The 26,862-nt window shown below is 41.2% G+C and overlaps 1 protein-coding gene across 6 annotated transcripts in view; it reads left to right on the forward strand.

Annotated features, from left to right (window-relative positions):
• The window catches only part of rgs3a (regulator of G protein signaling 3a), a 187,640-nt gene that overhangs the window by 42,122 nt on the left and 118,656 nt on the right, over positions 1-26,862 (forward strand). For 4 of the 6 annotated variants that reach the window (XM_074617362.1, XM_074617364.1, XM_074617363.1 and 1 more), the window contains 4 exons: positions 8,029-8,096; positions 22,673-22,754; positions 24,139-24,244; positions 26,117-26,549. In XM_074617362.1, coding sequence (XP_074473463.1) covers positions 8,029-8,096; positions 22,673-22,754; positions 24,139-24,244; positions 26,117-26,549 — 689 coding nt within the window. Of the gene's footprint in view, positions 1-8,028; positions 8,097-11,585; positions 11,638-17,867; positions 18,725-22,672; positions 22,755-24,138; positions 24,245-26,116; positions 26,550-26,862 lie in introns of those variants that run through there. The other 2 variants (XM_074617367.1, XM_074617365.1) reach the window with 2 other exon arrangements.

Raw genomic sequence — 26,862 nt, forward strand, 5'->3', positions numbered from 1 at the left:
TAACATTTACTAATTGGCACTAAACACAAAGTACAGCTGAGGCTAACGGGAATGTCATGAGTTTTGTAGTCATAACCAAAGTACTGCACAAAATGTTGACTCGATGATGACGTGAGGGGAAAAGTCAGGAGATAAACGATATTATAATTCATCCTCTGGGAACCATAAATGTCAGTACCATGAGTCACACTCACAGCAAACCATCCAGCAGTTGTTGAGATATTTCAGTGAAGAACTAAAAAGACAACCTCATGGAGGATCACCAAAGTCAGCAGGATACATTCACTGGGGACCATGAATGTCTGTATATACAGTACCCCTAGAAATCCTTCACATCATCTACACATCTGCACAACCATCTGATTTTACAAGCAAATGCTGTTGAATAATGCAGTTGTCCTTCCTCAATCTTAGGAAAAAAAACAGCATAGTAAGGTTCATAACATCCAATAGCTGTTCTGTAAAGATGATTCTGAAAAAGGAAGATATAACTCTGTTAGCTGTTAAATGAAATCACTTGTATGCATGTCACCCTGCTCTCAGTGGGCAACATGCTTGCTGATTCAGTGTTCATAGTGACGAGAAAATCATTCCCAATTTTCTCAGTTTCTGAGTCAGTCCAGTTGTTTAAGGCAGTGGTTCCCAACGATCCTAACCCCCCCCCCCTACTTGTAACTAAGAAAAGCTGAGCCCCCCCCCGACGTCATCACCCTAAAAAATGTACAAATCCTCAAACAAAATCCTCAATTTGAATGAAGTGATTCAGTGTATTAAATGACTTTCTTTAATGAATAGAACTCGTCAGTTTTGTCAACATAAATAAAGTGATGACGTCTTGTTAGATTAGCCCAAGCGAATGCCGATACATGGTATGATCTTTCTTTTGGTAACAGGTTAATTAATTTACTGAAATAGCTTTTTGGTTATTGTGGTTGAATAAATGTAATTTGTGGTGCTGTTAGATTACTGCTCGACCACCCCGTTAATACAGGTGCGGGCTTCCCTTTGTGTGCGTCAAGCGGGAGAGCAAATGTTGTTTTTGAAAGGCTAAACGCCAACAAATATGGATTGAATATTTCGTTAGACTTTGCTATTAAGTATCAAAAAAATATTTCTATTTCTATTTTTATATAAATTATCCACAAAGTGTGTGATTATGATTTTAGTTATACATAAGCAAATCTAATTTTGAAAACATCAGAACAGGCAAATCCTGGTACCCCCAGTGATCTTTGGCGCTCTCCTAAGGGTGGCCTGGACCCCAGGTTGGGAACCACTGGTTTAGGACTTGACTTGTGTCCCGGAGATGGCAAGGTGGCAACAAAGGATTTAATAAGCAGGTCAACAAATCAATCAAAATGGCTCAAAGATAGTTTAATTGCAACTAATGAGAGGTTAGCCTGGTGGATTGATGGATTATTCTGAAGGCTTACAGGGATCATCTTCTTCCTCAAATATTCCCCATAAAGTCAATACATGTGTGATGTGGAGTATTTGACCCCTGAAAATTGATGAAAAAAGATAAGCACTTCGATCTACACACAGTTATCCTGCTTGTCTACTGGAGCATGAAGATGATCTCTGTGGGCTGTGGTATAAATTAGTTTCTGATAGTGGGGCACAGGACTGCTGCTGGCCATGTGGGTGCCCTAAGCGTAATTGCTTTGTGGTGGGAATACAAAGCAAAGGAGCTCCAGAGTCCAGGGACCACATACAAATCCTGTCTTCAGTTAGGTTTAGACAACAAGGCCAATTCCCCTGACCTTAAAGCTGTAGTAGGCGAGATTGGAGCGAATATGATTAAAATAAGTTATTTTTATAAAACGGTCGCTATATCGTGACAGTAGTACATGAAACAGGTAACCTGAAAAAAAACATGTGCCTCTGTGTCCTTCGGTGCTCCTAACGGCATCTGCAAGATTTCACAGACCGCAGGAAAACAAACAGTCAGAGCTGATCTGGGTTCTGCTGTCCAGCATCCGTCTATGAGAGTCGGCTGTCAATAACTCGCGAACTCCGACCAAACGGTCAAACTAGGTCGCGCTGATCAAATATGAATCAATATTCTGTTACTGTAATGCCTATTTCTCTCCTCAAATGTTTTCAGAATCATCATGTAGTGCACGGTTTAGCTGTAAAATGAGAAAGTTTGTGACCCGGCAGCCATGTTGAGCTCTCTTCAGGGAATACCAAGCACCGCTCACATGACCGGAGCACAGCCAATAGGAACGCTCTCTTTCTGAAATGACCTGTGATTGATCAAAGTCTTCTGAGATTTTTTAAAGCCTGAAAACAGAGCCATGAGGAGGTGCAGGAGTCTAGTTTTCTCTTGAATTACAATATGCTGAAAGGTTATTATGGAATTTTAGCCCATTGATGCCAAAAATATACTGCCTGCTGCCACTTTAACCAAGTGCTGCCAATGCCTAAACATAATAAAAAGGTCTGATAATGCTTTAGTCACTACGAGTGGATATTGTATTGCAGGATAATACATTTTGGCAGAAAACAAATGAAATACGTTGTCAATGAACATTTTACTGATACTTCCAGTATTACTATTTTTGCAACTTACCAGATACGTTACTTAACAATATTTCATCATCGCGTTAGTAGAAAACCGGTCTGCGTTTCTTTCAAAACGTATTTGCTGTTGCAAATTAGTTGTATATTAATGTAAATTCTAGGAGATGAGGTTGTGCATTGTCCAGTCACATCCTGCCAATGTTTTCACACTATTCCACTGATTGACAGTTGGGAGTAGTAAGGCGCCAGACAGACAGAAAGGCAAAGGCAACAAAGGCAGTGAAGAGGGTTAGGGTTAGGTTACAATTCACAATTAAAAATATTGAAAACAAATCTGCTTTCCAGATGTTTTATTAAAAAGGAAATGCACTCAGTATGTTTGTTAAGTTGTTTTATTGACTTGTATCTTGAAGGAGTTGGGAGTTTAGCCAGTCACAGTTGCCAAATGTGCATTTTTAGATATGTGATCAAATAGGGTCCACATGTTTGCATTGTTACTCTGGCATCATTACTGAGTTAGTTGAATGGATGGACGGATGGATAAATGGACTTTATTGATAATCATAACCTTTATTTAACTAGGAAGTCACGTTGAGATTAAAACCTCTTTTACAAGTGAGACCTCGCCAAGACAGGGTCAAACAGCAGCATCCAACACATAAAAAGACAACATTGAATCACAACAGCAACAATAGGTACGACAAAATACATTACATCGTCATACAGTGCATTAACAGGGCAGCGTGTTGGTCATGTGTTTGCTATTTAATTAAAACAACTGCAGCTTGCAGTGACCACTTCCTTTATTCTATGTTTAAAATCATTTTGTCCCAAATTGGGATATTATTGTGTTACAGCAGCAGGTTATCCAGGCAATGCACAGGAACAGTAAATAAAATGTACATATCAACACTAGAGATAGATATCTATAGAATACAAAATATAAAGAATATAAAGTTGGTGTTTTCCTTATGAGTACCCATATCATTGAGTCATTTTCCAAAAAGTCTTATAGCTCTGTTTACTGGGAACTATGCTGTACCAAGCATCAGTTATGGTCCATTATTCAGACGTCTAGTGGTTTGTACAGTAGGTGTGTAGTTGTTTTGCTCTCATACTTGTTGGTCTGTGTGTAGAAATTGACTTGCGCTCGTACACTGAACCGTGTATGAAAACATTCCATTCTAGTTGATCAATAAATTGACCGTATCACTCTTTAAACCAGTACAGAACTGGTTGGAAAAGATGCAACAATAGTAGGAGTAGGAGTCATTTCAACTCTTCAACTCAACTTGAATTTCCTTTACCACATACATATTTATTCAGATGTATCGGAATATTGAATCTCATCTGATTAAGTGGATTTGATACATTCATATTGTATTCAATTCGTTCGCATTTCATTTAAACAATATTTCAGTCAGGTGTGTATTTCATGGTTGTAATGACAAAATAAACTTGAACTTGATATACTGTAGATAGTTTTTATTAATACAAGGTGTAGTTATTATTTATGTTTACTGTAACTGAGTATAGCTTTTACTATACTTGTCCTTTTTTTTTTGCAATGTTTTTAATTTCCCCCATTTTCTCGTTTCCTTACAGAATGTCTTAGTTCTTGCTGTCACCAATTTAATTAAAACAATAATTTCTCGATGCTTGAGGTGCTCTTAAGAGGCCCAAACAGTGAAGTGGAGGCAATCTCCTCCCATCTTGGCTTTTCCACCCTCTCCATTAAGTGTGTATTTGTTTGTGGGCGACAGGAGGTGAAAAGAGGGACAGGGTGTCAAGTGAGCGAGTGCTGCAATGAGGGGCTCGGGCAGAGTCAAGGGCTTTTTATGTTCTGGCAGATCTGAGACTGGCTGACTCGACTGTAGAAGACTGCCAACACCTTTTGATTTCAATCCTTTACTCTTGCCTTTTCCACGTCTTTGTTTTCTGCCTCTTCTTGCTTTTTCCCCGTCTAGTTTCATTGTGTCTTTCTTTAATCTTCTCAGCTTTGTACTCCTTTCTTCGAAGTACATTCCTTTCTTTTCCTCATTCCCTGAATTTCTCTTGTGTATGCTTTTCCCACTGTCCACTGTTTCCGTCTCTTATTGTCCCCCTTTCTTTCCCCCATTTTTATGTCAGTCATGCTGGATGTTTCTCGTTGCCAGCTGCTCCGTGTCTCTCCCCTCTTATGCCCAGAGTTACTGATGTCTTACCCACACAAAAGGCTCCTCTCCTGGGCTTGACGCCAGGCAGGTTAGCCCCTCTCTTTTGCTGGACCCCTGGAGGTTTCAGATTCACAAGAGACAGAATCCCTTTTTTTGAAAAACCCTTTGGGTTACCATGGCAACTGCCACTAAGGGACTGGGCCCTTTACTCCAGGGTTAAACTGCTTTATAGGGTTACAGAAGAAAGTAGCCACTGTGATCAAAATGTTAAGAGATGCTTGATTTTCTTCTCTGCATGTGGACCACCCCCCCTCCTCTCAAAAATGTGTTTTACTTATTGTTTGATGTTTGACCTTCTCTGTGCAGAATGATGTATGCACAGAGTAGGGGTGTTACGATAAACGGGTACTGGTGATAACTGTGATATTTAAAAAATGAAATATTGCTATCATCAATTTCATATTACACATATAATAATATTGTGTGAATAATCCAACGCCCCTTAAATTACACTTTTGTACAGTTCTAGTTACAGACTCTCTCTCCACCTCCCTACACTCCTATTTTGAGTGTAATTCATTTGCCAAAAAAGAGACAAATCGCTCAATAAACAAAGTTAAAGCTGAATTTGACTGATGGCATTTTAAATTTTCGTGATAATATTGTTTTCATCGTGATAATATTGTTTTCATGATAATCGTGTAGTGAAAATCTGATATGGCGACAGCCCTAGCGCTGGGTTTGACACTAGAAGGCTGTTTTCATATCCATCTGCTGACGGGGGAATGTTTCTTTGTAATCACCTTAAATCTGAAGTGAGGAGTGTAACTATCTACCAACGTGATTTTGTGACATTGCAACTAGTTTGGAAGCCAACAGTGGTCCAATATGCACCTTGCACGTGTGATGTGGAAACTTGAAACCTCTAGCGCACATACATATACTGGGAAAGGAGCTTTAAGTGAAGCAGGAGCCATCTTGTGTCTACTAGTTCAACCAGTTGCAATTAACATTTTGAGGAAAAATCACATCAGAAATAAATAATTATTAAAAACAGTATTTTTTAAAAATATGTCTGCAGTCTGGTCTTTAGTTTATTTTTTTTATTTTGTTTAAATCTGATGTGTGTGTGTGGTCTCTCTTGTGAGGACATTTTGGACAATCTTCAAACAAGTTTGGGTTAGCTCTTGATTAGTCTTGCTTGGCCACATCTCCACAGTGCTGTGGCCGTGTTAAAGAAAGGTCTGGTTCCACACATTGTCATTCTGGTACAGGGTAAAAAATCACTCTGACTTGTTTGTATTTCTCTGGGCAGCGCTAAGCCCAGGATGAAGTGTCGCTGCCGCTGTCGGACTCACAAGGATCCATCATTACAAATAAAAAACAAACTAAAAAGTCCTCCAAAATAAACGAAAAAATACTTTGTATCAGCCCTCCTGAACGACACATTTAAGCGTTTTCTGATCTGATACCCCTATCATACCCCTAGCACAACATCATTTGTGAGTGCCTTCCAAAACTGCTACAAATGACTTTTTGAAAAATAATTAAGTTATTATCTGACATTGTTACGGTTTAGTTAGGTTCAGACATGACTTTGTTAGGGTTAAAAAAAAAACTATCTTGGTTTGAGTTACAATTACTTCTTCGTTAAGATTGGTGGACCTTTGTTGTCATGGTTAAAAGAAGCAAACACCAGTCTTCCGTGGTCTCCTCCCTATGCAGACTTTTTGGCTCTATAATAACTTCCTGTTTGGCTCCCAATGGACGAGTCATAATTACTACGGCTGCTAAAGGATTTCGTCACTTGAACGTCAACATACTGTATGTAGTTATCGGGCATTAGCAGCATGACTGAGGCTGTCGTTTTTCTTTGGAGGACAGTCACATACAAATGCAAGTTTTACTGTCCAGCTTTTATTATAACTTCTAAAGTCAAAAGAATAAAATGATTTGCCAAACATCTTGAAGCTTCCATTTCAGGCAGATGTACTGGCATAATAGATGGTGTCTTGGATCGATATTTTATTGGGATAAAGTGGGATAGAGTTTCAGCTAGGGCTGTCCTCGACCAAAGTAATTAGTAGTCGACTAACACTGCCATTCTGTTGACTGATCAATTAGTTAGGTTAAACGACAGATCTGTAAAACTGAGTTTCTCCACAAAGAATCACACAAAAGCACCACTGTAAATCTTGTGTTTATAAGAGATGTGCTCATAAGTTTCTTGGACATAAGTCATTCAGCATGAAAAAGTATAAAAAATGACATATCGACTAAAGAACTCTCAACTAAGAGGTGGCTGCTAGTTTCAGTAGTGTTGCACCAAGTAAATTAAAAAAATATATAAGTGACACTGTAATGTAGTGTGGAAACATATCTTACTTTAAAGCTACTTAAGTAGACATTTCAAGATACGTGTGTGTGTGTTTATAATAATATGAGTATTCCAACTGCTTGAGGTTAACAGGGTACTTATCCACTTAAACTCTTTGACTCATGTTGGGGCTATTTTGACTGGGTTGGCAGAGTCTAGAAAATAACATTTCACAGTGTGGGGTAGAATAATTTCTCTCCCATGGTGATGGAGGTATGTGTGATGGAAGAGTATAGAAAAGAGAGGGATAAGAGGAAGGATAGAAAGGCCAAACAGAAGAAGAGGGTCGTGGTTAGAGGAGGGGTGGAGGGGGGACAGTGGGGTTGCTGTGTGTGAAGTTTGAGAGACGGAGAAGAAAGACAGAAAATGAGAAGGAAAGACGTATATATTAAGTGAACGATGTAAACAGAAGGAAATGTAGAAAGAAAGAGAGAGAGAGAGAGAGAGAGAGAGAGAGAGGGAGAACTGCATTGTGGCCCAAAGCTGAATGCTGCCTTTATGAGCAATAGTTAAAAGGACACTGAGGCGTGAGTCCCTGTAACCATAGCAACTTCCCAGGAGCCCTGTGACGGACGGATAATAGAGTAAGAGAGGAGTTCCTTTTCTCTTCTTCACCCCTCCCTCCTTCCCTCCCTCTCACTTGTTCTCACTTCCACTCCTCTTCTTGGGCAGTTTGTTGGATCCTCGCATCTTACAGGATTTTCCTTGACTCGGCTGGCTCGTGTTTTTTTTTTTTTTGTGTTGCCTTTTATGCGCTCTGAAGTTTGAATCCCAGCCCAGCGAAAGGCTGCTCCAGACAACTGTTGCCGTAATTGCTTGCTGTTATCTTTCCCAGTCACTTTTATGGACTCTCAGAACTGTTTGAGGACTTTATTTTTGTGCATCCAGAAGGCTGTTTTGCGTTGGCACACAGAGAAATGTGCTCCAAAGGCACTGTCTCAGCCCGTGATTCCTTTGTCTACATTTCAGAGGCTGTGCTGTCAAACCATGGTGCTGCCCCCGAGACCAATCGCCCCGAGAATATGCAATGCTTAACAGTAAGTATATCAAAACCTTTTTTTACTTTCTGTGTGTGCGTGTAAAGCTTGAACATGCTCATAATAATCTTGGCTTTTCCTGCTACAGAAATCTTTTAAATAGAGTACGTGGACGTGTGTACACACAGTAAATATCTATTAACAGTCGCTATCGCTGTGCAGTAATTGCTTATTGTAAGTTTGGGGAATATTTCTCTAGACAGGTGCATAAGTTATTTATTTGATTGACTCTGATTGTTGCTAGTTTGCATGTGTTTTCACTTTAATGTGTTTGCATGTGCGTGCACAATGAATGGATAGGCCTGTGTTTCATATATACAAAGCACTTGACCCGTGACATTGCACCATGTCCAACGAACTCATCATGCATAAAAATGCCTTCAGTAAGATATTTACTGCTTGGATTCCATGTTACACATTCCCAGCAACCACAGCAACTAATTGAATCATGCGTCTGAGCTCTGAGCGGTGAATGGAGCAAGATGTCATCTCTTGAAAGACGATATTTGTCAAGAAAAGCTCACTTGCATGCGAGTCACATGTGGAGCAGAATGATGGTTTGTCATGAGAAAGGGGGAAAAGAGAGCTGTGTTGTCGGATGTTGAAGCTGTTTTTTCTTATCTGCTCCTCATGAGATCACAAATCATTCCAGTGTCCTCTTCCTCTCATCCTTTACATCTTATGACTTCTCAGTTTTGTCTTAATATTATTCTAAGTTTCTCTTTAAAGTCCATTTTCTCAATTTCCATGTTGTTATGGTAGTCATGACTTCATTAAATATGAATGAGAAAGACCACTTAACCTGTTAACAGAGACACGGGAGCATGACTGATGATACCTTTATCCATTTTACAGCTGAGACAGGGAATAGTGATTATTTAATTTGGTATTTTCTTGACAACAGCAGCAATGATGACAACAAGAACAGGAACAGGAACATATTTAAAGACCCCCGTGTTCAACTGTATTAAATTATGATTTTGGCACCCATAATGGACCCGTAAATGGCAAAAGTAAATATTTGTAGATATATTTTTCTCCTGTTTTTCCCTTATTTGGAGAGCTCAATCCTCTATGCACTGCAGTCCTCGTCACTGCTAACCCTACTGTTGGCCTTGGGAGGGTGAAGACCTCGTTGACACATGGTTTTGCCAGCAGCTTTTTTTGCACTAGCCAGTGTTGAGCTTCACTGCCAGGGTGTATCATGTAAGAGGTTCATGCTATCCAGACAGTTCCATTGAGATTCTTTTTTTTTTTTTATAAATCCAATCAAAATAATTGTATTTAATTTTAACAGCCAAACTGCAGCACCTTGGCTTGTTGAACAAGCTAGTATAGCAAAGGTCTATCAGGGGAAAATGCACTTGCCAAAATCGTTTTGCAAGCTTCATAGCTACTGTAGATAGTTAGCTGTAGCTATTTAATCAGCTTAATGTTTTTTTTTATGCAAATTGGCATTTCTTCCCCAGCTATCATTACACTGTTTGTTCCTTAGATTTTGAGATATAGTTAACAGAGCATGATGCTTACAATCCCACTACCGACTCAACCGACTTTTACTTTATTTTTGCTAGAAAATAGGGATGTTATGAAACTTAAAACAAAGTAGATCATTTTTCCTCTTCTCCAGGAGCAATAAATGGACTTTGGCCACTGGATTAAAATTAAGATGTCCTTTGATTACTGTATGCAGACCCGAAGAAATCAACATTTAAATACTTAGCATGCTTGTTTAAAGTCCTATTGAAGTTAAAGCGTCTTTAGCTTCTGTACTGACGTGTTCCCCAATTATTTCAGCAGGGTACAGTTATAAGAGGGATTTAAATCAAATCCTTCGCATTTGATTGGGCCACTAATAAAGTGGGCGGGCTTAGGATGTAGGCGATATGGAGCTACAGTATAGAGTGGTGCAGAGAGGATGTATTTTTGTAGGCCAACACAGAAGTTAGAATCGCATTGGGTTTTGGATTAATGCAGAAAATAAGCTCTGTGGCAAACAAGCGTTTATCATACCCAAACATTTTGTTCCATAAGATAATCTCCACAAATGAACTCAACTTTATGATTTTTGAAATTAGAATGAAATTGTTGTGCATCATGTTACACGCTGGAGTAGAGTCCAGTGTGCTAGTTGTACTTTGGCCACTGGAATTAAAATGAAGATTTCCTTCGATTACTGTATGCAGACCTGAAGTAATGAACATTTAAATACTTAGCATGCTTGCTTAAATGCAGAGTGGCACTACCACAACATCGTTAATGTCTTACAGAGAAACAAACATATAGATATTCACATATTACTGCTGGTAGAAGAGTGTTTCTGTCTTTCTTCCCTGAGTCATTTGACCCTTCTTCCAGAGTCACACCACAGATAGGATTGCCTTGTTGGCTGTGAATGTTGCATCTTTTTGCATGCTTTTGTTCCCACTACAGCTGTGGGGGGAGATTTACTCCTCCATGGTTTACTAATCCAACTGGATCCTGAGTTGGCAAATACCCAGAGTGACTTTCACGGAAAATTGACTCCGGCTCCTTTTCCCACACGATGCCACCATGGATAAGACTTTAGCAAATTCACTTTTACATGTTTATGATGCATGTGGGACAGTGGCTGTATTTAGATGGAGGCAGCCCTTATTGAACATATAAGGCATACGGTATCTTCCCTTCATGGGTATTTCTGTGATGCATCACTTGTCTGTAACGCCAGGTACTTGTTATAGATGATACTTTAGTGGAGGTGCTGCAGTGTATGGAGCAGTATGTTAAAAGAGGACTATACAAGCACTTGAAAGGACGGATATTAAATAGCTTTCAATCCAGCACACTCTTGGCTGATCTGTCTACAGCATATTGTCAGGAGAGAGACCAACACTTGAGCATAAGCAGTAGCCTAATAAAACATAGTGACAGACCATAAGCACAGAGACAGTGGAAACCACAACCGCAACGTCTGCTACTAGAGAAATGCCCTCCGTCTGCTCCTAATACACTAGTGACAAACTGAGAGAATTAGCATTCACACTCACACTTTTTTCTATATTAAACTTAGACCACGGTCTTTCCCTAGCTTTAACTAAGTGCTTTATAGAGAATGGAGAATTATAAAGAATTTATAGTACTGTAGTAGTTTTAATTTGAGCCTCCATTTGTTGGTACAGTGAATACGGGAAGTATTTGGTTAGTTTTGGTTAGTTTTTAATCACCAAACTGGACACATTAGGAAAACATCTATTCTTGTAATGCATAATTCAATTTAAAAATGATCATTACGACTTTAAAGAGTATAGTCAAGAGGGCACACAGCAGGCTTTTCTCATTTTTCATCTTCATCTCATTTTATCATTCCAATACACGGATATTTTCACAACGACATGGCCATCTGGAATGAAACTAAGCGGTGAGTGAGAGTGGTGTGAAAATGGCCGGCAAACGCTGTTTTGTTTCATGTACGCAGCATAACAACGGCTTGTATATTTGCCGTCCTAGGTCTTCCGGTTTCCCTTTTTGAATGACGACTACGGACGACCGCCACCTGCTGGTAGGGAGAGTTATTTCCTCTCACGCACTCACAGAATGTACGTTGTAGTTGGCCGCCGGCTGTAGTCTTTGAGGTGTGTTCGAGTGCAACTTTTTGGCCTAGACACAGGCGACGTGAGGCGACGCAACAGGCGGCCTTCGTCGCCGCTAGTTCTTTGATGTCAGTTTGGTGTGTCTGGGCCTTTGGACTCCCGGAGTGACTGACAGTGAGGCCTATCCAACAGATCAGTATGTCAGTGAAACACATCCGTGGTGCTTTTGAAACACTCCAGGATTTGAACTCTGTGGAAAGCAGTGGTCATACGGAGCTACTGTTGCTAATAAGCTTGACAGGACAGGATTAGACAGAGGAGCTCACTTTACTTTCAACTTTCACACACACTTCCTCAGTGCAGGTCGTACACACACACACACACACACACACACACACACACACACACACACACACACACACACACACCAAAGTAGTGTCACTGCATTTAAGCCTGTGCCTTTCTTAATCTCTTTGTGTACCCGATATATTGCACTTGGCACCGTTCATCACAAAAATGTTTCATTTCAACAAACCTGCATCCAGTGTGTCAAGAGTTTGAGCAGCTTTTGAAGTCATGTGGAAGGTGAGGAGGGCAGTAATGATGTGGCGCAGTATTGAGATGGAAAACTTTTACATCCGTGTTTGTGAATGCTCCTTTCCTCTCTCCTTCCTCATCCCCTCCCTCCCCTCTCGTTCTTGTTCCCTCTCTTCCTCTTTATCTCCGGGTGAATCAGAGTAACAGATGATTGTGTGGTTTGTGTGGGACAGTCTCAGGGGAGAGTTAAGGGAGGAGGGGGGGAGAGCACATTCACAGACTAAATTGGGGGAGAATGGAAAACCTTTTAGACTTTCTCTTCTTTTCTGTACCCGTTTTTCTGTTGCCTTGGCCTTGCTCCCTTCCAGACCGCTGCGTATTTCCTCCTTCACTGTTGTGGCCTCCTCCTCCGCCTCCTCCTCCTCCTCTCTGTTCCCTCTCTTTCCCCCTCTGTCACCCCATGGCCATCACCCCCGCTACACAAAGAGCTCTGTGGTATCATTAACTGCCCACTCTTTACCTACTCAAACATTTTTCAGGGTTTGATGAAGGCCTTACACGTGAATCATTTCAATGATTTACATGGAGCTCATTGAAGGTTTTGGACTCTTCAGATGTTGGTGAAGATAATACTTGATATCCACAAAGGAATGTCCCTCAGCAAACCACAAGGCTATTTCCAGAACATTTTCCTATCCACTGTCTACATTTTTTACAGCCAACCCCAGCATTTTCACTTCAGCATCATTGTTCTTATGATAATTACCACATGTATGAGAGAAATGATGCTTTGAAAAATGTCACACCAATCAAGTCCTGTTATTTTGCTTCTTCTTACTCGCTGTGAGCTTCACGTCTTTTCAATATATCCTCAAATATCGGGCGTTCCTGTGGTTTGCTTTTTAAGTAATGTAGGCAGGAATTGGTGGCATTTGGGATAAATACCAGTCTTAGTCAAAGGAGTGATTTTGTAAAGTAAAATGGCACACTGTGGTGTTCAATCAGTGTGATATTTAGAGAATCTTTCTCTTTAAATAAAATCCAGTGCAATATCTTTTTGATAGAATTGAAGTACTTCCTTCTTAAGGCTGGCCAACGCTAAAAGATTTTTCAAATCTTAACAGATGTTGAAAATGTGAGAGACCCCACACATAATGACATGTTCTGATTAATTTAACAGATTTGTTCTTATATTTTGTGAAGAGCAACAATTTGGCCAAAACAACACACCAAACACACTACACGAGAATCAAGTTGATTTTAGGCCTGATACCCCCTCTTCCCGACAATGGTCAGCAAAGCCCCGATTATTTGATGGTTCTAACGATTATCTTTCCAGATATTCCTGTGGTGTGAGGTACTGTATGTTAAGACTGATTTTTTTTCGCGAGATATTTTGCGAGATTTCTGTTTTTTTAGTCGGGACTAAGTTTATCATAACATGTCGTTATGTGTGGGGTCTCTCTTTTAGTGTGGGCCAGCCTTAACAGATTCTATTCCTGAACAACAAGAGTCCCGACTCTCAAAACCAGAAATCCCGTAAAATCTTTCACGATCAAAAGTGACTTTAAGAATAAGGAAGAATTAGCGATGTTAGTTTTTGCACTACTGTACTGAAAATTGACGAAGAAATTTTTTATGGATGAAATCATGGATCATGTTTGTTGCCACAAAACAACAAGTTGGTCCTCCATTTCTGAGCTCCATCTTACCACTACATGCTTTATACTTTACTTTTGCATTGGCGGTTGTTGTTCTTCCGCTTTAGTCAGCTTGGTTCCCAATCGACTATCGTTCTTTCCCACGTGGCTGCGTCTTCGGCTGTCCTCTGGGTTCCCCCCACGCAACAGGAGATCCGATCGTAACATGTATTTGCGATTTGAAATCGGTGCGGCCAGGATGGACTTCCGAGCAGATCAGGGGATGTAAATAACACTCTTAAAATACCTCACACCACAAGAATATCTGGAAAGAAAATCTTTAGAGCCATCAAAAAATCGGGGCTTTGCTAACAATTGTTGTAATGGGGCAACCAGGCCCGAAATCAGCTTGATTCCCATGTAGTGTGTGCCTAGCATTAGAAAATAACATTGTGTGTGTTATCCTGATTTATAGACATTTGCAGTATACAGTACAGTAGATTCACTTTACCTGAAGTTAACGTCAACACAGATGTGTTGGCCTGTTAGAAAGCATCATGAAATGTCTGAGTATCTCCAAAATGAGTATGAGAAAATGACTCTCTGTATAACGTTGATCACCTGAATCAGAGATTAAAGACTTGACATGCAGCACAACAAGAATTCATCTCCTCAGTTGCCATGTCAACATTTACCAATTATGTTTACAGGCCAAAAAAAACCCCCAAAAATCAACCCTCATGTCATTGGCAGGGAGCAGACAGTTCATGAATATTAACAATAGTCGCGCCCCAGACAAAGTGTCCCCCTGCATCACATTGCTTGTCAGATAGCATTAGCTCCTAAATCGTCTCTGTGAAAATGGGTCTGACACGTCTAGTCTGATGGGAAAGATGGGAAGGTAGGGTGAGGTGAGTTGAAAAGAGGACATAGAGGTTAGATTTTCTGGCCGGCGTCTCAGAACAAATGAAGAATGGTTGGTTTTTATTACCAGAACGTTTTCCTTTGTGAGTATTTTAGACCCCTGGGCCCTGGCTGCTCATAACCTTCGTATGTTCTCTGCTAGATGCAGGATGTTTGAGCGCTTATCCTTGCCCCTCGCTGCTCTGCACCGTCTTTTAATTTGAAAGAAGGTGCAGCCCAAACCACATACAGAGATGGGATGCACATAGCTAAAGTTTCAGAGTGTTTATTATATTGTACGAACTGTGTGTGACTCAGGTGGGAGAGTGAGTCATTAATTTAACCTTAGCTTGGTTTGATCCCTCCCACCTCCTGTCCACATGTCCTTGAGCAAGACGCTCAACACCAAATTGCTCCAGATGAGCAAGCAAGTGCCTTGCATTGCAGGTCCACTGCCACTGATGTGGGAGTGTGTGTATGCATGGGTGAATTAGAGGCTTTATAAATACCTTTGTCCTACCCAGGTTGAAAATTGCTAGCAACATGGCTCTGAGATCCAGGCTGAAATATCTCAACAAATATTCACTGACTTGCCACGAATCTTTTTGGGGATAAATCTTAATGACTTTGATGACACCCTGACTTTTCCTCAAGCACTGTCACAAGGTTAAACATGTGGTGGTTCAGAATGAAATCTCTACATAACTATTGGATGAGATTACAGACATTAATGTCACCCTTAGAATTGTACTCACGTTGATGATCTCCTGACTTTTTTATCGAGCGCCCTGTATTTGTATCCAATACTTGGATTTAAGACCAAATAGAGTGGCGCAGGAATGAGTCCTAAAACCCGGAAATGAGCTACGAGGTTCCCGAAAGTCAGTGGCTTTTTTTAAATGGGTTTTTAGTTAGATGCTGGAAATAAAGTCTGTGGTTAAACACAAGCTGTAGAGATTCTAACGTTTTGTTCTACGTTATAAGATACGTCAGGATTTATCTCACTCGTGAATTTTGAAGCTTTTATATATCTTAAAGAAGGAGGTTGCTAACAAGTGGCCAAATGAGACTACACAACGTCATCGCGCCGACTTGTCCGCCTTAGTAGTGTATACTCGTGTTCGACGACATGTGACCGTGCTGTAGTTTGTTTATAGGCTAACTTGTAAGTATCATAAACGTTTATTTGCCACACAGCTTATTTTCTGCAATAATCCAAAACCCAATGGAAAAATCCCATTGGCTTTTTGTCGAGGGAACCAGGGCGAAAGGTAATGTAGTTCCCATCAGCCTCAGCTGTACTTCAGTGCTAATTAGCAAATGTTAGTATGCTAACATGTTAAACTGCCGATGTTTAGCAGATGTTAGCATTGTCTTTGTGAGCATGTTAGCATGCTGACATCAGCATTTAGTTCAAAGCGTCGCTGTGTCTAAGCGATCCTCACAGAGCCGATCTGTAGATTCTTCGATCTTACCAATTTCTGTGCATTAGCCTCCCACTGTTTTACTGTTTATATTTCTACTCTCTTGTTAGTCGTATTAGTTTTAGCACTGACCTATAAAGTACTTGTGCACTAAACCGTGCATTTCAACATTTTAATTGATTTGACTCATCACTCGATTTATGTAGCGCTGAACTTCATTTGCCATTAGCCATGGGGCTGCTCTGTTAGGTTTATAGTCATCTCAAAATGTTGCAACTGTAGCATGAATCCATACTGTATGCTGAGCTTCCACAGTTTGGATTTTAACCTGAGCTGTGACCCTGAACTTGTGCATTCACTGGCTTGGAAGACGCCTCCTCCTTTGATAGCTGTCTATTCAGGTCAGAAAGAGAGAGAGCGACAGAGGGAGAGCGAGAGAGATCCCACACTACTAAACACCAGATTGGCCTCGTCTGGCTCCTAGACAAGCTTCTTTCACTCCTCTCCCTAAGACATGCTTTCTTCTCTCCCTTTCTTCTCTCCCTCTAATCCGTCCTTCTGCCTATTTAGAGGTGAACAGCGCAGCATGAAAGAGAGAGAAAGTGTTTTTTGTGTGCTTGACGGGTAACTCTCGCCCTTTTGAAAAGGCAAACAGGGAAAAGCTGCCATTACTACTGGCATGAAGGGATCTTAAGACAACGGCCTTTTCTGCCACTTTATTAGCATTGTAGAGCCTAGTGCAGCATCGCTCCTCTTTTCACCCCTCTCCTTTTCTCCGTCACTTCTCTGTCCATGTTTCATTCCATGAGCCAGACATCCAAACGCCAAAAAGGAAAAAGCAGGGAATTAATGGGGTTGCTAGGGGTTAGACTGGCCACTGTTTTAGCGGTAATTAAACAGGCTTTTTTTCTTGCACTGCTGTTTGTTGTTATTTTTCTGCACCTCTTTCCCAGGCATATGGATATTGAAAACAAAAATAAGAGTAATGTTTGGATAACTGGAAGTGCAGGGGGAGATTGTCAGAGGTTGCAGACCTGTGAATTTCCGTACCGGTGCGGTTGGGGGTGAGGGGGGAGCAGCTGAGAGGAAAAGCAGAGGAAATATGGAAGTTGAAAACATAACAAACAAGCATAATGTCTGGATGGAGGTTGGGGAGTGTGGGAGCTAAGGTGGAAAGATTCGGATGAGGTGTGAGGTCTGATTGAGGCATGTGTGTGCCCAAACAATGCTGCTGTCATTCTCTTTTGTTGGGAAAGGTGGTTGTTAAAAGTTGTTGGACGCAAAAGTCGTAAGCAGGCAGAAACGTTTCCGTTTACAGTGCAAACATGGTCTGGAGTTGAAGTCCACTGTAATAAGTTTGCAGACTCATTCGTGCCCAACCGCTCCTATAAAAATCCTGCCTTTTCTCCTGGTCTCTCTCGTGCCACCTACATTAGTCACCTCAGTGTGTATTTGCAAAAGACTGAGAGCTATAGCACCTCTCACGGTTTCATAGTGTGGACTCAGGAAGCGAACTGGCCTTATCGGGGGCAGACACACAAAGCTGTCCTGGCTGTGCGGTGGCGAGGTATGCGTAAGTGCATGTGTGTGTATGTGTATGGAGGGGGGTGGGGGGGTGGCGGTGGAAGCCACTTCCTCCTATTCTTCTGCTGTTGAAGAGTTCCCATGAGCGCCCCTGCCAGGAGCTACAGTGTGGCCCGAGCAGGCCGAGCCAGCGCCAGTCTCGCCTACATGACGCCGCCGCGCACTCTCACACAGCTGATCTTAGGGGCTACTGCAACTGCTGCTGTTCACAACACCACAGAGCGAGAAGACTGGGCAGCGTGTTAACGGGATAGAGCGAGACGAGTGAAGACAAGTTGAAGTGAGAGAAGAAGAAAGGAGGATCGAACGGGAGTTTTTACGAGAGGAAGACGTGAAGTTGTGGATGAAATGGCAGGTACGGACTCATAAAAGCTTGCCTATAGGAATGTGCATTGATGACGGGAGTCATTACTGAGGAACCTTGAATGGATAAAAGTGCAGCTGGAGGTCAGTGGCAAATTGACGCCAATTTTGCAGAAAGGACTGTTACCAAGAAAATTGAATCAAGACTCATTTGCAGGAAGGGGCCAGTTTGGCTGAAACAAGTCTCCAAGGACACATTTTTGTTCTACTTGACAGACTCCTGTCTATTCTCCAGCAAGGTGAGACGCGACATTATTATCTAGAGCCACAACTCAACTGGACTGTCACCTGGAAACTGGATATTTTGAACACTGGAGCCACCCCAGCAGCTCTTTGGGCAGCCGTCACTGTTGAAGATGATTCATAACACCCTTAAGACCAACGAGCAACCGGAGCACAGCCCCAGGAGCACACACTCGGCCGCTCAAAGGAGGCTGTGGAGATACTCGGGCTGCAGGAGGGCCGCCCAGGTGGAGAGTCACCGTCGCAGTGTGTGTGTGCTGGCTGCAGACTTGAACGGTGGAGGAGGAGGAGGAGGAGGTGGAGGTGTGGTGCACACCATCCACGGGCTGTGCCGCCTCTGCATCGGTTGTAGGCTGCCTCAGGTGTGTCTGCGTTACAGAGAGTAAGGGGAGGGGAGGAAGAGAAAGGGGGGATGCATCTGGTATCTACCTGTGATTGTGAGTGAGAGAATGAAAGAAAAGCTTGACAGTTACAATCTCTCATCAGTGCTTTCATAATTAATTCGCAAAAGATCAATTAAATTCCGGAATTTATAAAGCTGCAACTCTGTAGTCAGCTGTCAAACTGTCTAAAACAAAAGCAATATGCAACCAACTGATGTGGTAATGTCTTTGTTTGCACACTACTAACAAATCCTGATATTTTGCCACTACTGTACGGAAAAAAAATGCACTTTGAAGTGCATGTCCAACACACCCGGAAAGGAATAATTGGCTGTAAGGGATGTGTGTTTCTTGAGAGAGTAGAACAAGCTTTCTATCCTCTACATTATTTATGTTCACGTAGTGAGAGAAGGATAGCCGGAGTGGAGGAGAGGAGGAAAATATTTGCTATGATTTGAAGTGATGCCACTCTCCTTACATAAACCACTTTGTTGCACATCTGAATTGCACGTTAGAACAATTAGGAAATCAAATTTAATGAAACAGATTATAATTTCATTGATTGGAGTGGAGCAGAACATAAATATACAATAAAAAAAATGGGATTACAAAAATACAGCATGACAATTGTGTTGTGTGTGGGTGCGTGATGTGCTGTCCTAATCTCAAACATACTCACTGGATAACATTGTCTATAATGTGTGTGGGTGGTAGATTTCATTTAGTTCATGCTGACATGTATGCAGTTAATGTTACCTCTGCTGCACGACATGTACTGTAATCATCGGATCATTACAGACAGTCGGGATTTCTGCTCCCAGCTTCATGCAGTCATGTCTGACAGGACGGTGGAGCACCGCGGCATGAATGTAAAAAAGGGGGAAAGCTGTCTCACATGCACGATGAACACATACTGTACTGTTCACATACGGGCTGCAGGGTTTTCCTCCTTTGGTGTACATCTAAATTCATTACAAGAAAGTTAAAATCTTAGTCTAGTCTTCCACAGTCCCTTTGATTGAATTATTAATTCATCATTCAATAAGGCCCTGCTCATACAGCTTAAATATTTAATGTGTACGGGGAACTTTCCCCATTAATTTATCATCATTCATTTTCAGTAACACATCTTGGAATTGATGCACTGTAAAAAAAAGAAACACTCACTTTAAAGAACATTCATACTGATTTCTCGCATTATTCCCAAGCTATGTCTCTCTCTCTTTTCTCTCTCCCAGTTTGAAAATAATCCCTCTGCTTTCATTTAGAAGTGGAAAAAGGGGGCATGGGACTGCCTCTCCCAGGCAGGCCAGAGGAGTCCAAGTGGTTGGACTCAACTGAGCTTACAAATTTAATTAACGCTGTAAAGGGCTCTGGAGTTTAGATGAATCGGTCCAAATTAGGCAGCTGCACTAAAAAAAGGACACAATGTCTGAAACAGCTTTTGATAAAAACACATCGACACATAGGCAGATGGATGATTGATGAGTTAGTTGTGAGCCGCAGTCTTTGCTTTTCAATATTTTCTCTCATGTATTAATTTCCAAACTCATCTTTCAAAATGTTCTGACTGTTGTTAGTCTAACTTAATTCCAGTGAAATGTTTTTTTCATACCATCTGGTCTTCTATTTGTCGTTGTCATCTGCTGTCTCAAGTCCCGCTGCCCTCTTTCACAACTGTTTAATCTCTTTTATCTGCTCTATCCTGGTTTATCATCTTTTCCATCTGTCCTCACCTACAGTCACTTTCTGTATACCTCATTCTGTCGTTTCTCTATTTTTGTCACATAACCAGCCTCGAGGATGATTAGGTTATATCTGTCTGTCTTCATACAGAAATATAAACACAGCGCGGGGCATCAATCTTAGCAAATATAACACAGTTAATCAAGTTTCAGACACGTCAAGGAGGCGACGTGCAAACGTAAACAGATGACAAACCTAATTTCTTTTAAACAGCAGGTAACAAAGTCAGCTGTCTTTCTCTGTAGCATGACAATTATTTTTCTAGCAGTGTCAGTTTGGAGACGAAACGGAGAGAAATCCGAGGGACTGAAGGGGAGGGAAATATGGTAAAGGAATAGTGGCCCCAAACACTGTGACATAGAGCACATAAAATCATCGGAGTATAAAGAAACTGCAATCGTACCCGACATTTTAGGGTCATCACAAGCTTCAGGCCCCTGAATAATCAGCATATTTCTGCAAGTCGCTGCATCTTGCTCGTGGGTAGACTGTAGTTTAGCAGATTATACATTTTCTCTTCTGCTAGAGAAAGAAAAAAAGACATGAAAAAGAAATTAGGGGGTGGGGGTGTCTGTGTGTTTTGGGCCCCTGGTTGTCAGCAAATGAGTTGGAAAGTGAGATGTTTTGGATGGAACTTTGTTGACTTTGGCTCAGACTTTCGGGTGCAGGTAGTGTGTAATGTTTGCGATGCGGGGTCAAAGAGAAAGAGAGACAATGGGAAAGAGTCATCAGTATTGTCTCTGTGTCTGTATGTGTGGACACGCTGGACATGAACAGATGAACACTGGGCCTCATGCAAGAACATTTTTGTATTTTTGTCTTAACTTTCTTTTAGTTTTTTTTTCATACCGTGGGCTCGTACGACTGTGCCACATAACATTCAGCAAACGCTCCTAAACGACCTGCGTAAACATGATGAATGCCACCTGTGCGTAAATGAGAGCACGTTCATGAGAATATTAAATTAGCATAGTTAACGCCCCAATGATACTATATAAGGCCCCATTCATCTGTCTCTGCCAATATATCAGCAAGCTGTCTAAAGACACGCTCTCTTCCAAGGGCCTGACGCGCATCTAAATAAGTAAGTAAGTTAGTAAGTACTGAGTAAGCCAGCCACGACATGCCTGGTTACACCCGTTGACCTTATTACTGTATATGCAGAAACAAATTAACCTCCAATTGGTGTGTAATTTAAGTGGTTTTGCAGTTTGAGATGTTCATATTGATATCGTAGTGTTACACAATAGCATCAATGACCAATTTAAATTAATGATGAGATCGTTAGGCTTTATAAACACATTTAGAATTATATTATAATTTGAATTGCAGAGTCAAAGCGGATAATGTCAACACAATTACATAAACATAACATAAAACTGGATTCAAGCTCTATTTCCGAGGCTTGCATATTATCCACATCCACATTATATTCACAACATGAGATATGGTACTTTAGAAAGGCTTTACAATCCTTAACTCTCCTGTGTGAAGCTGTTCACTTATAATAAGGAAATATTCTGACATGGACTAAAAAGTCATAAAAACTTTTTTTTTTTTTAGCAACGTCATGACTGATTACATTTTACTTAATGTTTCATAATACACAGTTACTTGCTGTGTGTATTTCTGCTGTTTTGGTCTCAGTCGGAGTAACTTGGAAAATTACTCTTCTCAGTTAGTATCAGTTGCACTTAGAACTATTTCATAAATAATGATTGTGTCCATGACAAAAAAATGTTTCTATATAGTTGGAAAATGTGTGTGTTTTTGTGCGAAAGAGACTTTGTGTTTGTTTTCACAGCATATTTAGTGTTTTTTTTTGTGCACCAACTGTACACTATTACAAATAAATTATAGGTCTGAATAAATAAGCAATGTGCTTTTGGTAGATTGGGTATATTCCGCAACTGCTGGACAAAGAACGCCTTTCCTCCGTCTATTGGAGTTGTTTTTCCCCACTTACGCAGCTAATTGGGTTCACTGGGAAACTGCTGTCAAGACAGTTTTAATAGGAAGTAGAAGCAGAATACAAATCTACTCAATCGTCCAGAAGGAAGGAAGTTGATTATTCTGCCAGCATGCTACTTTTGGTTCCTCAGGTACAGTGGAGAGAGAGAAAGAGCTCCGATCTTCCTATCACAAAATGACTGTGTGTTTGTGTGCGTGTGTGTTCTGCAGGTGACCATCCTTCGAGGAAAGGATGGATATGGCTTCACCATCTGCTCGGATTCCCCTGTGAGGGTGCAGGCTGTTGATCCGGGTAAGTTTTGCACGCACATGTCTGTGTGAATGAAACTCAACTTTCCAGTGAGAGGTTGTTGATTACAATTTGAGTTGCTTACTGTCTTTTCGGCCGTAAAAAGCTGGAAGGTGGAAAAATCTTTCTTTAAATTTTAGTCAGCATTTCTCATTGCAACTTGGAAGTGTTCTTATTCTCCAAACAACACCCGAAATCATACATTTATAAATTTAAAAGCAGCCATAAACAAGTTACTTTGCCAAAGTAGATTGGATTGTAATACTGTCTGACTCTCAGGACTGCCAACAGTAGAATTGTTAGTTATTATAATATTTATGACATGAACTTAAAGGATAACTTTACTATTTTTCATCCTGGAGCCTATTTTCCCATGTTTTTGTGTCTTAAGTGACTAACGGGGACAATACTTTTTGGAAATTGATCCGGTATTGAGGGATAACGCTGCAGCCGCCAGCCTCTAAACAAGCTGTAATGTAAGAAAAACATTTGATTTCTCCCTAGGGTCCTTTCCATAATGGTGTCAGACAACTTGTAATAACAATCTGAGCCTGTCCGTGGCAAAAAAGTGACGGTGCCAGGTTGCCCCAAATGATTACATTACAGCTCATTTAGCGGCTGCGGGGGTTGCAGCGTACTCTCTCAATACTGGATCAATTTCCAAATATATTGTCCCCATTACTCACTTAGACACAAGAACATGGGAAAATAGGGTCCAGGTTGAAAAATACCGAAGTTATCCTTTAACTGTGATGCGACATATAAACTATACGGTGTCAAAGCAGGTGGCTGAACTGCTTCTTAAGGTCAGAATTTATTGATTTTTTTTCCTGTCTTTTTTTACCAGACTATGTAAGCAATATGGTAATGGATTATATTACTGCAAAGGTCGCTTTCGTTTCACATCGATTGACCTGAATTTGGCATCTCATGAAAGTTTCACGTCACCTGTGGCCAATTCATTTTTATATTTTCACTGATCGCAGCTTGGAGGATTACCATTAGCATCGGCTCAGTCAGCAGGGTGTTGGACTTAATAGGGAGCCTTTTCTGTCAAACGGACAACTTGGAGTCAAACCCCCCATGTTGGCAGGCGTCCGCCCTGCTGCCATGTCTTTGAACAAGATGCTGAATCTCGAGCTGATCACGTCGTTACTGTCCCTGCGGAGAGATGAAAGGGAACACCAACTGAATTTCACCTCAGAAAACAACAGAGCATCTTAAATCTGATCATTATTTCATTGCTTCATCTGTATGGTAATTTGCCATTCAGTAGCTACTGAAGGAAGAAGCCCTAATTCACAAAGGAGCTGTAGCCCTGGATAGCATGAATGGCACTTAAGAGTGTGTAATGATCTGAACTTTTTCTGTCTCTTCACTCTGGCAGGAGGTCCAGCGGATCAGGCAGGTCTGCAGCAGCTGGACACACTCCTGCAGCTAAATGGTCAGCCAGTGGAGCAGTGGAAATGTGTGGACTTAGCCCATGCTATCAGGTAATGAGTCCAATATACCAGAGGGATTATGGGCTGATTGACACCAACATCTCCTTTTCACAGGCTTATTCAGGACTCGGAACCAATGATTTGTAATGATTATCTGACGATATCTGATCTGAAGATCTATAGTGTATAAAGATCATTCAATTCAAAGGTTGAGATTGCAGATCAATAAGAATTTAGTTTACAGTGAGATGAGGTAGGAGTCACATTACATTCATTTAACTGAAGCTTTTATTGAATTACTGTACGATCTGATGTTGTGACGTCAGTGAATTATCAGGAGTCAACACCATAATCTTATTCATATTGTTAAGTGTTTAATACCCTTTTCTTTCCTCGTTGAGATTTCCCATATATACTTTTATGATTAAATTTGAATAACATAATAGATTTACATCAATTTCTCTCTGTACTATTGATTTTATTAAATTATTCTATCATAAACATGCAAATACAATAATAAAAATTCCTGCAAATATTTTACAAAGTTTTGAATTCTACTTGAAATGATTTACAGAAGTAATTTACAGATACGTGTACAGTTGATTGTAGCTGTGTAAGAAAATTGAGTATCGCGATATTATGTTTTGTGATACTGTATCGATTCTCAAAATCAATTTTTAATTAATATTTTATATGCAAAAATGAACATAGTCAATACTTTATATCTGTGGTTCTCAAAGTTTTTCTGTCATTCCCCCTTTGGAGGAAGAAATATTTTCGTTTGCCCAAACCAGTCTTACAGTAGTAAGAAACAAACGTTTCTTTCAGTTCGTTTTTTATTGATGTGACTGGGATCATACTGTCAGCTGCCAGACCTTTCAGACATGAAATACACACTGCTCTCTCCTCATCTCCCACCGCCTTCATTATTATTTATATTTATATAAATAGAATTTATGGTGCTGTTAGATTGCTGCTAGACCGCTCCGCTAATACAGGTGCATGCGGGAGAGTTTTTCACCACAGTGAAACTCTAAACGCCAGAAAATATGGACTGAAGCAGAATAATTTGTTTGATTAAAAACATGTGAATTTTGGAAATTATCACATCTACAGTATATTTTTTGACCGAGGCAATTACAGAGAGGGACAGAGCGCTGTGTCGCTCGCTCTGTGTGAGTTTGAGAGAGAGGGAAGAGAAGGTGGAAGGTAATGTTTCTGTAAGTCAGGCTATTAATGATAATAATTTGAATAACAACGTTGTGAATGAAGCTCCGAACTACTGGATGCAGCCTTACTCAGTCAGATTTTCTTTTGATCACCGTCCTATGAACGCGGTATCTTGTTAGTCTCCAAAGCGTTGTCTGTTTTTCTTTTTGTCCCCGTCAAATATCTGTCCATTCTGTAAACCTTAAACACCACTGCTTCCACGGATTTATAAAGAGCCGATGTGTTCACTGTTTCGTAGTAAAAAAGAGTCCAACGTCAAAACATTTATTCTGCATCACATTTCCCCCCTAGTCATGTGCGCCCCACCTGTCATGTCTCTGCGCCCCACTAGGGGGGGGGCGCGCCCCACAGTTTGAGAACCAATGCTTTATATCATTTGCAAAGATTGGAGCCCTCTCAGTATATGTGTCCTCTCTCAGTAGTGCTATGATGTTGGATGTTACAGGGACTGATAAAAACAATTTTACTCATTTTATTCATATGGCGGTGTGTTCTTTATACTCGGACAGCTTTCCTAAAATCAGATTAAAAAAATCGCAATATATAGCATACAGTATTGTGATACATTGAATCGTAACCCCTGTATCATGATACGTATCGTATCGCCAGATCCTTGCCAGTACACAGCCCTACAGTAGTTGATTGTCAGTTTAACTAAATATATACACTAACTCTCATTCTTTCTCGTTGTAGAAACAGTGCCAATGAAATCATACTGGTGGTGTGGCGCACGGGCCCGTCAGCTAAGCCGAATTTCGAGGGCCTCATCCATCGGCCCTCCTACAAGCCGTCCGCCTCAAACTACGACGCCCCCTCTCCCCCCACTCGCAGGCGTATGCCAGATGTCGGAACCAGCAAAACCCCCCCAGCTGTGCCGCCTCTCCCAGCCCACCACCGTGCCACCGCCACCCGTCGGCTGCTGGTCAACGGCACCGACGCCGGAAATAGCAGCGGCGTAGGCATGGGGACTATGGGGTGGGGGGCCCAGGGAGGGTCCGCCGAGGAGCTGGATGGGAAACCGCGACACCTCCACCACCCCCACACTGCCACGCTGAAGGGCACCAGGGTGAAGGCGTCAAACGGGGACAACTACATCATCCTGGCCCCCATCAACCCTGGAAGCCAGGTACCACAGACTGGTGGTGGACTGCATTTTCATCATCTCCTTCGTCCTCCCCATCCTCACCACGGTCATATGGTGGCTCATCCTAGATATGTCTCCTTACCTTTCATCCCCGGTGCTGATAGATAGAAGGACTGTGTTATACAGTATGTCTGGGCCATTTGGGTTACTGCCATCTCACTGATCTGTGCTTTAAGACATGTTCTGATCACACTGCATGCACTTCATACAGGTCAGTGTAATGTAGATATGGGGTAATAGACTGAAAAGCAAGAGCAGACAATAACATACAATATAATATGTAGCTGTTAATAAT

This window comes from Sebastes fasciatus, chromosome 19, assembly GCF_043250625.1.
Source record: "Sebastes fasciatus isolate fSebFas1 chromosome 19, fSebFas1.pri, whole genome shotgun sequence".
Taxonomy (NCBI): Eukaryota; Metazoa; Chordata; class Actinopteri; order Perciformes; family Sebastidae; genus Sebastes; species Sebastes fasciatus.